The 15,329-nt window shown below is 27.0% G+C and overlaps 1 protein-coding gene across 2 annotated transcripts in view; it reads right to left on the bottom strand.

Moving 5' to 3' along the window:
- The window catches only part of LOC100210786 (putative uncharacterized protein DDB_G0282133), a 58,977-nt gene extending 47,246 nt beyond the window's left edge, over positions 1 to 11,731 (bottom strand). The window contains exon 1 of one of the 2 annotated variants that reach the window (XM_065814631.1): positions 11,148 to 11,731. In XM_065814631.1, coding sequence (XP_065670703.1) covers positions 11,148 to 11,212 — 65 coding nt within the window. In that variant the 5' untranslated portion in view covers positions 11,213 to 11,731. The remainder of the gene's footprint in view (positions 1 to 11,147) is intronic. The other variant, XM_065814632.1, reaches the window with a different exon arrangement.
- Between the last annotated feature and the right edge of the window lie 3,598 nt (positions 11,732 to 15,329).

Below are 15,329 nucleotides of genomic sequence, written 5' to 3' on the forward strand. Positions count from 1 at the left end.
AAGTTGGTCCATATTAGAAGTACAAAATAACTTTGGAGTTACAGAAAACCAAGCAAAGATGGCTAGACAAATTTTTAATAAAAAATAATTAAAAATAAGCTATCTTTCCATTGTATAAAGGTCAAGTCTTACACAAAGAAATAGAAGATTCTGTTAAATTGTTTCATGACTCAAGTGATTTATGTAGAACTATGCCTGGAAAAAAAAAGATTATGTTAGCATTCAAAAGAACATCCATAAACAAAAAAAACTGCTTTTGTGTAATTTAAAGGAACAATATGTATTATACAAATAAAACAATCCAGAATTAAAAATAAGTTACTCAAAATTTGCTTCACTTAGACCAGACTGGTGCATTTTGCCAGGTACAAGTGGTACACCTTCTGTTGTGTTTGTTCTTATCACCAAAATGCCATATTGCTAGTAGATGCCTTAAATATTGGACTAAAGTATAAAGACTTACTTTTGAAAACTGTTTGCTCAGTAGAAAACAAAGAATGAATTCTTGCACAGTGTAATAATTGTCCTGGTAAAAAAACCCTTACCAAATATTTGTATGAGATTTTTGGAGAATACGAAGATGATTTTGAGACACTACAAGCAATGGCAAACTACTGATTGTGCAACACTATTGAGTTTAATAGCAGATGTTCCAACATTTGTTAAACTATTAGTACCTTGCTTTGAAAAGCTAGAAGCTCATTTTTTTATTACTTTCAATCACAGTACCAATTAAAACAAATTATGGATCAATCAAACATTATCATTAATGGCAACTTTGCTGAAAATTATGCTTTTGTAGTCCAAGATGAAGTAAAAAACTATTATTGGAACACCCAACAATGTTCTTTATGTCCATTAGTGATATACTATAAAGATGATAACAGTGTACTGAAACATACTTCTTACTGTTTTATATCAGACGACATGATACATGATGTAACTTATGTATACAAAATATTCCAACTAATCATACCAATATTAAAAACAAAATTTTTCAATCTGTCTAAATTATATTTATTCACTGATGGTTGCGCAGGACAGTACAAAAATTGCAAAAGCTTTTACAATCTATGCTAACTAGAGAGCGAATTTGCCTTTAAAGTTGAATGGAACTTTTTTCCACATCCCATGGAAAGTCACCATGCAATGAGATTAATGGTACTGTAAAAATGTTAACAATGCAAGAAAGTTTAAAACGACCATACTGAAACCAAATCAAATTTCACAACAGAAACCAAATCAAATCTCACAACAGAAGCTATGTATGAATTTTGTATTGAGAAAATCAAGGTTGTTAATTTCATTTACATAAAGGGATTGGATTTACAATTACATCGTGAAAAGCAAAAAGAAAGGTATATTGGTGTAACAACTCTACCAGGTACTTGTAGCTTTCATCAATTTATACATCTTGGAGATATTGGGCTCCAAAGTTGGTTTATAGAAACTAGTTGTTTTATTAACTTTTAGGCATGTTCCTCTAACATTTCAGCATTTTAGATACATTTATTAAATTCAGCATCAAAAAAACACTATATATATTCATTTTCATATTTTTGTCATTTTTGTTTCTTATTTTTTTAAGAAAAATGTTTTTTCAGAATGTCATGAAAACCGGGTTATTTTGGGAAACCAGGTCAATAATAAAATTGCAGTATCGTGTCAACCGCTCAACATTTTTAGCTGAAATTTTGCATGCAATATTTTTTTATAATTAGGAATAATGTGTCAAAACAAAACACAAAAAGAAGACACATGGTTCAATGGAGTGGGTGATTTGATCTCCAAAAGAGAAGTTGAAAGTGTAATGACAAAGGAAGCGGAGAAATCAATCGCTGATAAGCTTACAAGATGCACAAAACTTGATTACATGAAAGCAGTGGCTATACTTTAGATGCTAAGAAGCAACAATTCATCAACAAAATTTAAGAATGACTACCCTCTGGATTGAAAATTTTTTTAAATTTTTAAGCAAAACAGCGAGGTAGCATTAGGAAATGCAGAATCATTCAAAAAGAAAGGGAAGATTCAAATTGAAATATGGTGCCTTTACCAGTCAGCAAATTATCAAAGAATTTCAAAAAGAAAATGAGGCCAAAAAAAGACAGAAGAGGTAAATAACAAAATAAATATTTGTGCAGATTGAACAAATATTTTTGAAAAATGCAAAAGTATGCATCAAAGGACTAGACCGAGCTGTCAAGCCCGAGCTGTCGAGACCGAGCTGTCAAGCCCAAGTGAAATAATGAAAAAATTAGGAAGAGAGGACAGATAAAAAAATTAAAAAAATATATTGAACAGATGCTCAGAACAAAACAAAGACACTATAGTAAAGCCTGTAGTAAAAAACAATAATGATAACTTAGAGCATGTAATAGAAATGTAATAAAAACAGTACACACGAGTCACCATAAATTTACAGTAAATACAAAAATTTAACAATATACAAAACAAATATACATATGTAGAGATATATAAATATTTAAAATGAATAAATACAAAATGATAGGAGGTATAAGATAAAGAAAAAACATTATTGCTTTTGTGTAATCATAATTTATGTAGTGGTGGTAATAAACTTCTCCTCAGAATTGTGTTTATTATTACCAGCGTTTTGAAGAGGCTTAGCACCAATACCTAGTTTATCCCGTCAGATAAACATCATCGCCATTTATGCTTTACCCCGATTTTCAAAAAAATTCAAAAGTATGCATTAAAGGACTAGACTGAGCTGTCAAGCCCAAGTGAAATAAGAAAAAAATTAGGAAGGATGAAAAAATTTAAAATATATATTGAATAGATGAAAAAAATTAATTTAAATCTTTTAAAATAATTTTTAAATTCTTTATGTGAAATGCTTATCAATAAAGTTACAAATTGCTTGTAATGCTCAAATTAAAATTAAATTAAATTGCTATTTTTTTTTGTTTCTATTTTAACGAACAAAAAAGTTTAAAATCTCTTTTTTAACTTGACTTAATAATTAGAGCATGAAATTATAAAAAATTACTATTTTAAAAAGACTACATTTTTTTTTTGCAACTTTTTTTTGCAACTTTTTTGAAAAAATGTTTATACGATTTCAAACTAATATATAAAACACTTTTTAATGTATTTGATAAAATTTATTCATTTAATAACAAAACAATCAGTAGTAATTTGTTACTTAATTTAAATGCTTTTGCGTAACTCTTATTAAAGTCTTATTAAACATTTTTTATTAACATTTTATTAAACATTTAAAATGATAAGTTTTAATAACATATTTCAAACGCAATTTAAAACGTAACAAAAAGTTTCATTTTGAGTTAAGGTTTTTATTTTTATTTTAGCACTTATATATTTTCTCTTTCGTAAGGAATTATTTTTTCTTTATTACTAATATATTTTTTTCCCCCCTAGTTTAAGTTGAGCTTAGCGTTTCTATTTCCAGCCCATTTCTGAAATGTTTAAATCATCAAAAGATATAAGCAATCGTGGTCAAGTTGTAAAAAAAAAAATCATTTGCATAGTCAGCAATAGCGCTCGATCGCATGCCATTCCTGTACAAGCCTGATATATGTAAAAATGTTTGTTTTTAGGTTGTCATTTTTTATATATATATGATTTTTTTCCTGCCCTACGTAATTTTTGATGTTGTAGTGGTTTCATTTACTGTTTTTGCTGTTATAGCTATATTTTATTTAAAACCTGTTTTTTTGATTGGTTAACAACATTTAATCTAGGTATCTATGGTAGCGTTAAACTTTGTATGGTTTTGTCGTTTTTATAATTTTATAGCTTATCAGCTTAAATTTATTTATCCAATAAGTACCAATTTTAGCAACTTATTGTATTTTTAATTAAGTTTTATCTAACAGCAATTATCACATTAGTAGTGTAGTTAAGTATTTTGTGGTTTTCTATTAGAACAATTTATATTATTATATTTGTATTTACTGTAGATTTATGGTTACTTATGTCTTGTTTTGTTTTTATTACATTTCTATTACATACGCAGTGTCAAATTATCATTATTATTTTTTACTACATGCTTTACTATAGTGTCTTTGTTTTGTTCTGAACATCTGTTCAATACATATTTTTAATTCTTTAATTCATTCTCTTCTTCCTAACTTTTTCCTTAATTCACTTGGGCTTGACAGCTCGGTCTAGTCCTTTGGATGCATATTTTTGCATTTTTTTAAATAAAGGTTTATTGACATCAAATACTAATTTGACAAAATAAGTCAGCAAAAAGTATTAGGAAGTATATATTGATTAATACATACCTAATCAATAAATATAATAAAAATTATAAATTTCTATTAGGTAATTTTGCAAATGTATAATTTTATTAACTAATGCAGGGCTCAAATAAAGCATATCACATTCGTGATTGCTTTTCATACTTTCGCGATTAGTTTTTTCTTTAAAAAAATTTTTTGCAATTTTTTTTTTTTAAATTAGCATTTTTAGGCATTCTTTTAAAAGTCAAAAGTAATGTTTCTGTCTAAGTTTTTTATTCGAGGTTATAAAGTACGTCACGCTAAATTTATCTTTTGAATAGAAGTATAATCTTTATTTCTTGCGCGGAGATTTTACTCAACATAGAACGCTTTTGAATTTAAATTACCTTAAGTCTCTGTGTGGAAGCCAATAATATTTTAAAGTTATATTTAGTTTGATTTAGTGAGTGGATAAAGTACATCACAGTAAATTTACCTTTAAACTAAATCAAAACAACCAGTTAATTACTACAGTAACTTACAGTTACTTAACTATTAAATTTACTTAATATACTTGTGCAAGCGAGGAAGACAATTTTATTTAAACCGTAAACGTTTTAAATATTTAATTAAATTTTGATTTTTGAAAATAGTTTTAAAAGTAGAAACATTATATTGCAAACATTAAACCAGTGATTGCAAAAGTTAAATTAAAAATATAAAAAATTAAAATTAATAAACTATTTTATTTATGCTCAAAGAAATTTTTAACTAAGAAAATAATTTAAGCATATTCTTAAACTTAATCAATCAATCAATCAATAATTTATTTCTGAATTAAGATTTTACATTCAAGGATGTTTACATATAGTAAATTTACTAATATAAAGTAAACACCTGCTAATGTTAATAATATCTAATTCAAATAAATATAATGCTAATTTTCATAATATATAATAAAAATAATAAACTTTATAACATGAAAATAATGGTGTTAATACTACTACTACTACTACTACTACTACTACTACTACTACTACTACTACTACTACTACTACTACTACTACTACTACTACTACTACTACTACTACTACTACTACTACTACTAATAATAATAATAATAATAATAAAAAATGATAACGACAATAATAATAATTATAGTAATAATAATAATAATAGCAATAATAAAAATAATAATAGTAATAATAATAACAATATTAATATTAGTAGTAATAGTTAAAAGTAGTTAATAATAGTAATGTAAATATTTATAAAAATAACAATAAGCAATAGTAATGACAACAAAATATATAATAGAAATTAAAAAAAAACAAAAAAGAAACAATAAAAAACAATACTAAAGACAACAAAAATTGATTATAGAAATTATAAACATTAACTATATTTTTTTAATAAAAAGTAGAATAAACTAGTTTTAAAGGTTGAGAATGAATTGAGAGCTTTTAGTTCATAAGGAAGGTTGTTCCAAGTTTTAATGCTTTGATATTTTATAGATTTATGCCCATATTTATGAGACCAGTGTTTAGAGACAGACAGGTTTAAATTACTATTGGAATGAAGGTGATAACAAGTGTTAGCACTTTTGGAAAAGAAATCGATGAAAGTTAAAGGTAGGTTATTGTGTTGGTGGTTCCAGGAAATATAAAGGAAATATAATTCGATTTATTAAACCAAATTTTTTTCTTTCACTTTTTATCAAAAAATTGAATAAAAACATTCACTAACAATTTGAATGAAAAACTTAATTATACTTAAGTTTTTAATAGTACGCTCGATCAAGAAACAATAAATTATAACAAATGTGGTATCTAAAGTTTTTTTTGCTTTGATCTTACTCGTTTAGTGTAATATAGACTTGTATTTTTGCGCAAATATGAAGTTTAAAGTTTTATAACAATAACTTTTTAATTAGAACAATTCTATTTATTTGCTTCATTTTATTTTAAACTCATTTTATGTTATTAAAGTTACAAAGTGTATAAAACAGCAATAAAACAGTGTCACGAAATTGTTTTACATTAACACAAGCTCGTTATACTTTTAAAACTTTGCAGTTTTTTTTGTCATTGTTTTATAGCCTTTTTTACAATAACAATTTAAAAGTCTTTAAAAATAATGTTTTTTATCGTCGGAATGAATGTAAATAGTATTCTATGGATAATAAATAAAATTAACGCAAATATTACAATATTTAAACTTGTGGTTTAAATATTGTAATATTAGTGCTTTTACTCTTTTTTACTTTTACTTTTTTAAGTATCATGTTTAGTAAAAACAATTATTAAAAGTAATATCTTTATAGTATTAAATATGTTATTTGCTCATTACACTATAGCTGCAACTTAAACTTTATATTATTACTTAAGTTGTTAATTATAAAAGTAACTTACGTTATTTTAAACTCTGCCAAACGAGATAATTATAAAATAATATTTAAATATGAAAGATAATATGCCTAAAAAATAACAATTACAAACTAATGTACAAAAGATACAATTTTATACTAATGCAACCCCCCCCCTCCATTACTGCAAAGCGGTGCCCGGGTCAATGGGGGGGGGGGGATAAGGGGGAGGTAACAAAAAAATCTTTTTTTTCACAATTAGATTTTTTTGCGTTAATTTGAGCCCTGTAATGTATCATAGCACAAATTTTCTCATTATTAGTGACAGATCCTTATGTCAAAGACCTAACAGTGTAAAAAATGATGTAAAATCATATTAAAGATTTTTATAGAAACAGTTTGGAAGCATTATTGTAGTTGGAGATGTAATGTCTAGTAACTTGTTTAAGTAATTGTTATCATTTTTTTTGTTTACACAAAAATCTATATTTTTGAAGTTTTAACTTGTGGTGTAATAATCAAAAGCACTCAAATTATAGGTAAAAAAACTAGTACTAAGAAGCAGCTTTAACTGTTATTTAAAAAAATATTTAAAACAAATTAAAATGATTTTTGAGCTACAAAATGTAATTATTATTAGAAATCTTGAATCTGTCTACCTCTGTAGCCTAAAATGTGTCTACCTCTGTAGCCTAAAATGTGATTACCTCTGTAGCCAACTAGACTTGGTGTCCTATGCATCTTCAGTATTATTTATGTATATTTGAAAAATTATCATACAACAAAATAAGTTAGAATGTTTACAACAACTTGTTTAGGACTGCATTAAGCAACCTTAGAGATCAAAAAAATGGGTTATAATTTGTTTATTTTTTACAAATTTATTCAAGGTAAATTTGTAAAAGGTAAAAAACAATTCTCACTAATTTTCCTTGGATCAAACACTTTATTAGACTCAGAGAAAAAAGAAACTAAAGTAGCAACTTTTAATTTATGGGTCATCAATAGTCACAGATTAGCTCTGTCAATCAAATCTGATGTGACATTTATAACAGTGTTCTCCTACATGTTTGTATATATACTTCTTACATAAAGCAGTATATTCACATGCAAAACAAATAAATGATATATTTATATAAAATCTGACTCATCTATACTCGATATATTTATAAAAAATCTAACTACCATCCTATTAGTCTTCTTACTATCATAAGCAAGGTTTTTGAGTCTTTAATTAACAAACACTTAATCTCTCATCTTAAATCTAATAACATGCTTTCTGATCATTGATATGAATTTTGATCTTTTCGTTCTACAGCTGATTTGTTAACAGTAATAACTGATAAGTTTTATTGTGGATTAAATAGATGTGAAGTGGTTAGCGCTGATGAGACAAGAGTAAATGGTAGTATCACTGATGATACTACCATTTACTCTTGTCTTGATAAGAAGCCAACACTCTCTGATTGTTTGGAGGGGGCATTTGAGCTTGAAAAGGATCTCACATCTGGTACAGCATGGGGCTCACAGTGGCTGGTGAACTTTAACTCAAATAAACCTAATTTTTTTCAGTCAATTGTTATATCCATAGTTTAGATCTTCCTATATTTATGAACGGTAATGTACTCGATGAGTCATCTACCCTTCATCTTTTAGGATTAACTCTTACTCCCAATCTTTCATGGAAACCATATATCAAATTGATTGCAAAATTAGCATCTACTAAGGTTGCCTCGCTTTATTATGCTTGCTACTTTCTTACTTAGGATTCCATTCTTTATCTCTATAAATCTCAAATTCATCCTTGTATGGAAACTGTTGCCATATCGGGGGCAGATCTTTGAATGATGCCTTTTCTCTTTAAGACAAGGTACAAAAACGCATTGTAAACATAGTTAGACCTGCTTATGCAACCAACCTCTAACCATTATCACATAGTCATAATGTTGCTTCTCTTTATCTTTTCTATAAATACTATAATGGGCACTGCTCTAAAGAGCTAGCATCTCTTGTGCCATCTTCTAAAATCCATTCTTGTGTTATTCGCCAATCAATTGTCTCATTTTGTTAGAGACTGTTCCTAAAAATTCTTATTTGTGTAGTTTTTTTCTTCGAACATCAGTTCTTTGGAATTTGCTTCTTTCAACTTGTTTTCCTGATTCATATAATTTGCAATCTTTAAAGTCCTAATCAATTATCTTGCACTATAAACTTAATCTTTTTTCTTCCAGTAACTCTAATAGCTGTTGCTTGCAGACTTTTTGGAAGTAAAGATGTTAAAAAACAAATAAAATAGAATAAAGAAGTAGTTATTAACTCTAACAGTATTTTCCTTTAATTATGTATTGATTCATAAAGTAGAATGCAAATCTTCAGAACAATTGCATTTTACTTAAATAATTATAGAATCATCAAATTAGATTTGTGCATTGTGGTATGTCTTTATAAAGTATGTTTAATTAAAAATCAGTCTAACCATCTTTACAAAACAAATATTCTTTATAAATCAGTCAAAATGACTTTATAAAACTAATATTGTTTACAAATCTGGGAGTGCTACATATTCCATAACTCTTGTTTACAAACTTACACAAAAACGAGTCGGACACTATTGATTTGCAGTTTATTTTAATTTTCTAAATTCATCATTTACAGAACTTTAGTGGCTATTTTAGTTGTTTTTTTTATGTTTATTTTGTGAATTTATTATTTACAGTAAAATAGATGAAATTACATAAATTATTTATTATAAAGTCTTATATTTATATTATATAGTTATATTATACTATATTAGTTTCAATAACAGCTTTTTTAGTTCAAAGGAAAAAAAATGAATTACAATTTTTTTTTAAATTTTTAACAAACTCACCTGCTTTAATAAAAATTAATGTTTACAAACAAACCTGTTTCAATAAAATTTACTGTTTACAAATGCTTGAAAGGATACTGAGGAGTAAAATACTAATTTTAAGCATTAAAAAATATATACTTTTGTAGATTTATTTTTATTAATAATTTTTTTTTTATTTAAATGAAGAGGTTTGATAATCTTTTTTTATATTTTTCTTTTCTTTTTTATGCCAACTTTCTTAAACTAAGTTTTTTAAAGCTGTTACAACTCATCTTAATAGATATACAAACTAAAATATCTGTTATCAAAATATTTTAACAAATTTTAGAAGATTATAACATTAATAAATTTAACTCTTTAAAATCATAAATATAATTTACCCTTAACTAGATATATTTAATGATTGCAATTTCTTTGAATATAAGCTGAAATGATATTTTATTCATTTTAAACACTTATAAGCAATTTATTATCATATAAACAACAACATGAACTAGACAAACTTGGAACTTACATTCATGACTTAATTTTTTGTTTGTGCATGATGTAACCTTGTATCTTGTAACCTTCTTATTTACCAATATATTAAATGATGTAAAACACAACAAAAAGTTGTATTTTAAGAGAGATTTAGACTAATATTCTAATATTCTCTGTTTACTAATTATCTATAGAGATAATTGAAAAAAAATGAATTAGAAACTAATAATTGTATTGCTTTTAAATTATTCATAAAATATCTTAAAAATCCTTGTGAACTTAAATACAAAAAATAATTTAAACTATTAAGATGAGCTGTCAATACTTTTAAATTACCAACCACCAGTTTTCACCTGTTTTAACAAGCTTATCAAGTTTTATAATTTAATATAGAAATACTGTATATAAAAGAAATACTAAAAACTATAGACTTAATAAATATTGTTACTATAAAATGTATTTTATTGGAACTCTTTTTTTACTGTATTCACTACAGTCAATGAGGTTGGTTAAAGTACTTTTTTAAAAAAAAATTGTTTTTACAATCCTCTCTTAACCCCGTAACTTTAAAACACAAATCTGATAAACAATACCATCAATTTTTAGATTAATTTTGAACAATAATTTCCCTAACAATTACTGGTTATAAAGTAATTTGAACTTTAAAAATAATAATCAAGCCAGGTAAAAAGAACAATCTTAACTTTAAAACCTTTTTAGTTTATTACACATATTCAGTCCTTTTTCGGATAGCAATATATTATCTATTATTAAGTTATTCTTAGTAAACTGTCTTAGTGAAACCCAAAAAAAAATTGAAACATGTTTTACAAGGTACATATTTAAAATGTACTAGGTCATTTAAAATTTGTGCTTTATAAAATTAGTATCTGACTCCTCTCCCTTTATAACCTTGCTGCTGTTTTCTCTAGATATAAATAGCTAAATAAGAGTTTCAGGCCTCTTTATAAACACTCTTATGTATAGTGTTAACAGATGAATAAAACAAACAAAAATATATTTCTTTATGTATGAAAATTTCAGCATATATGCTAATTTTTATAACTATAGGTATTAAACTCTACAATCATAATAAATACTTTCTTATACAAATATATTCATATATTACAAAGATTTACTGTTGTAACCGAAACAAAACTCCTTTTTTCAAGACTGCTACTTTAGGGAGTAATATAAAGAATAGATAACTAAATTATCAACACTCCATTAAAATGAATACCTTTTGTTTGACATTCTATTTGTGCTGCTGCTCCAAAGAGGATCAGATAAATGCTCTCTAATCATAATAATTATGTTTCGTATCGTAATATATATGTATCCGATAATTAGTAATGTTGAAAACGAAAAATGTGCATGAAATAGATACCACTTATTTTATTAATACATAAAAAGGTAATTGTAGTCTGCATAAGACCCATGAATTAAAAATTTAAATTAAAGTGCTGACTCTAAAATTAATTATGACGATAAATTTTAGCTACATCTCTGCGAACGATAAAATTCTTGTTCCGAGACACAAAAAAAAAACATTCGAAGAAACATTTTACGCACCAAGTCGGCTTCCGAAAAACTAAGATTCATAACTTAACTTTAAATCAAATTTGCACATAAATCGACATCAGTAAAAGCAAATCTCCAAAAACATTTAATAAAATAAAACAAAAATTAGTTTTTTATGAAGTAGTAGTCATTAGGAAGCGATACGTTATTTTAATTTAAAACATATTGTTATTGGTTTTTTAACGTTTTGAAAATACTAAAAACAATAACAGTTTCATTCATTAGAATTACAGTATAAAAGTCAAGTACGGGTAAGAGGTTTTTGGTTGTTATTATTCGATCGTATATTTTATGCTAATAAAAAGACAACGGCACAGGTAAGTTTTTGGCTAGACGAGGGCAGGTGGGAATTCAAGACATTTTAATGTTAAGCCAAAACTGTCAAGTATGGTGCAAACAGTAAAAATTCACGTCTTAACATGGATGTCAACTATGGATACTCTGCCAAAATATTGCGATAATAAAATCCCCCACCTTTGACATAAAAAAAATAAATACCTCCGTATTAATATCAACTATCCAAATATATTATATAACCTCACAACATACTAATAATATACATTCTTATTATTTATTTATTTTTAATATTTATTTGCCTTCAATAAAAAATTACAATTACAGAATAGCTTTATTACAAATATAATCGGCTGGACTTCCAGAAGATCATACAATCTTATCATGAAGTCCTTTACAATATCAAGTATAATAATGATAATAATAATAATAGTAATAATAATAATAATAGTAGTAATAATAACAATAATAATAATAATAACAAAGAAGTTTAAGTCTATTTTAAAGACAAATCAAAATTAGGCAAAACTGTTTTATTCCATAAATAAGGATCGCGATAAAAAATAAATAGTTGTTCAAAGTTTGGCAAAAAGGTTCTTGGAGATTTTTTCCATTACAAAGAATGTATTTATTTATGGGTTTTACATTACAAAAGTTTATAAATACATCAGGAGATAAATGATTTTTACATTTAAATATGAAACACAAAATATTATAAACATTTAGTTCGTATACATTTAAGGCTTTCATTTTACGGTTTTGAATATGAAAAACGATTTACAAAATTAATTAAGCGAGCTGCTTGTTTCTAATGCTGATAAAGAGATTTAAGTTTAGTTTTGTGCGCGCTTCCTCATACAATATTTGCATAATTTAAATGGCAGTAGATAAACGAATAATATAGTTGTTTTAATTGTTGTTTATTTAACGTATGTCGAACTTTATATACAATTCCAATACTTTTAGCAACTTTCATGGAGATATTATTGATTTGTTGTTTCCAGGATAACTTTTCGTTTACAAGAACTTCAAAAATTTCCTTTTTAGTATTTTATTATCAATAAAGAGGTCGGGCATCGTATTTGGCAACCATTTTTTCTTGGGTAAAAAAGTGTTCATTTTGTTTTATCAATATTGAGGGACAGTTTCTTTTTCTTATACCAATATGAGATTTTATTTAATTCTTATGTCTTATTATGAAAAAGTGTATTTATGTTTTTAAGCACTATAATTTTTGCTGATTTGTCTCATCAGCAAAAATTATAGTGCCTAAGTTAGAGGCTTTGTTAAGATCATTTATAAAAATTTAAAATAATAGGGGCCCAACGATTATGCACAATTAATCTAACGTGGACGTAATTTTGGTATTTGTAATTTGGATCGATTTTAACATCTATAATTTGATTTTTCAATGCCTCAACTTTTTAAAAATTTGAATAATCATTGATCGCAGCCATCAACAATTCATTAGTTGTCAAAAATACGTCGATAAAGATGTTTATTCTAAGAGATAGCACAAAATGTAATTTTACGAGAGGTAGTAATGCATTTTTTAATCAAAAACTTTTATTTTAAAAAAATTATCCTAGGATAAAACTAGGATAAAAAATTAGTTGTCAAAAATACGTCGATAAAGATGTTTATTCTAAGAGATAGCACAAAATGTAATTTTACGAGAGGTAGTAATGCATTTTTTAATCAAAAACTTTTATTTTAAAAAAATTATCCTAGGATAAAACTACTTTTCTTAAAAAAAAGGAAATGTAAAAACATTTTTATTTTAGTTGATTTCTTGAGGTTCCTCGAGAATTCTTTATTATTGGGTATTTTCTTAACGCTGCGTCTAGCGCAACGGTACCGTAGCTTTAATTTTTTTCTTAAAGTCACGGTTGTGATTTCTGATTGGTTAATTTTTTTTTTCTTTTATTTAAAGAATGCATGCCCAAACCAAAACCCTTAATCAATGTATGTGCGCTCCACTGCACCTATCCATAAACCGGTCGATGTATGTGTGCTCCACTTTGCCTACCCTTAAATCAGTGGATGTATGTACACTAGGGATATGACTTTTTTGCAACCTACTAGGCCTGTATCGTAATTCAATGAACTTTTATGTAAAAAGAACGAATAGATGTTTCATTTTGACATATTTTGAAAAAAGGTCACCCCAAAACCAAAAAATCGAATTTTCAATAGGTACACTTTTGTACAGTAAATGAATATTAAAGGCTGAAGATGTTGTAAGAGTCATACTCCTGTTGTTATTTTATTTATTTATGCAACATGTACTGTGATATAACAAAAAACATTATGTGATATATAATTATACAAGTATTACAAAATTAACAGTATCAAAGCGTCTAGTACAACAATATACATAACTGTCTGTGTCTATAGGCCTACTGTGTTTAGTACATGGGTCACATGATGCTCACGTCTCATAAAGAGTCTAGCGCTTATTACTTAGAATGAATCGAAGTTGCAGTTTGTCTTTCTTTCTGCAGGAAGCATACAGGTCTTGCATCACCTTGATTGCACGTTCAGCTATCTGATTACTTCGTGGTATGTCGATGACGGATGGCTCTTTCTTCCAGTGATTTTTGAATGACTGCAATGCCTTTTTGTAAGGCTTCAATACATCAGATAAATTCTTGAAGTCATTGTCATTGTACTTTTGACTACTAAACCAATGTTCTGCCCACTCATATGAAATGAACCTGCAAACCTTCTCCAAATTCTTTCTTGCTTCAGGCATAAGAATGAACGCCAGAATGGCGAGAATGGCTCTTGAGTTCCATCTGGCATTGCTCATATTAGGAATGTTCTGAAAGTGAATCAGAGGGAAGTTTCTTTGTTCTTCATAGAACCTAAACACTCTTGTTAAATGGTACAAAAACTTCATATCGTCTCTCCACCCTGATTTATCAAGAATTTCTACAGTTCCATTCACAAACTTATCCTTCAGTTCATCATACTTATTCAACAGTTCAGACACAAATGGGTATTCAATGTTTGGAGATTTGGTATCACCCCCAAGTTCTTCGTCCATCACCAGACGGAGAATCCTGTCTAGTACGTGATGCTGACAACCGATAAATTGTGGTATTGTGACACCCTTTAATTTAAACATACGTTGCAACTTCACAACAACTCCATTTCTCTTCCCAGTATTGACGTTTGTTGTATCAGTAATGATCATCTTAATTGAATTCCACAAATTGTATTCATCGATAAGTTTGGCAATTTTTTCAGCAACAGTTTCAGCTTTGCCATCTTTTAAACGCAGTGCATCAAGTTTCACGTCAGTTCTTTCATTCTGAAGTACAACTACCTGATATTCCTTATCATCTATTCGTTTGCCGTCAAAGTGTAAGGACCACTGTTCCATTTTAAGTTGTTGTATCATTTCTTTTTTTAATTTACCTGCCTCTTTGAATATGGACTTGTAAATTGCTGATTGACTTGGAGTTGGAATATCAATACCTTGTTGTGATAATACATTGCATATTTTAGCAGCTTTCTTTGTGGAAACTCCACTTGATGTAAC

This window comes from Hydra vulgaris, chromosome 12 (genome assembly GCF_038396675.1).
Source record: "Hydra vulgaris chromosome 12, alternate assembly HydraT2T_AEP".
Taxonomy (NCBI): Eukaryota; Metazoa; Cnidaria; class Hydrozoa; order Anthoathecata; family Hydridae; genus Hydra; species Hydra vulgaris.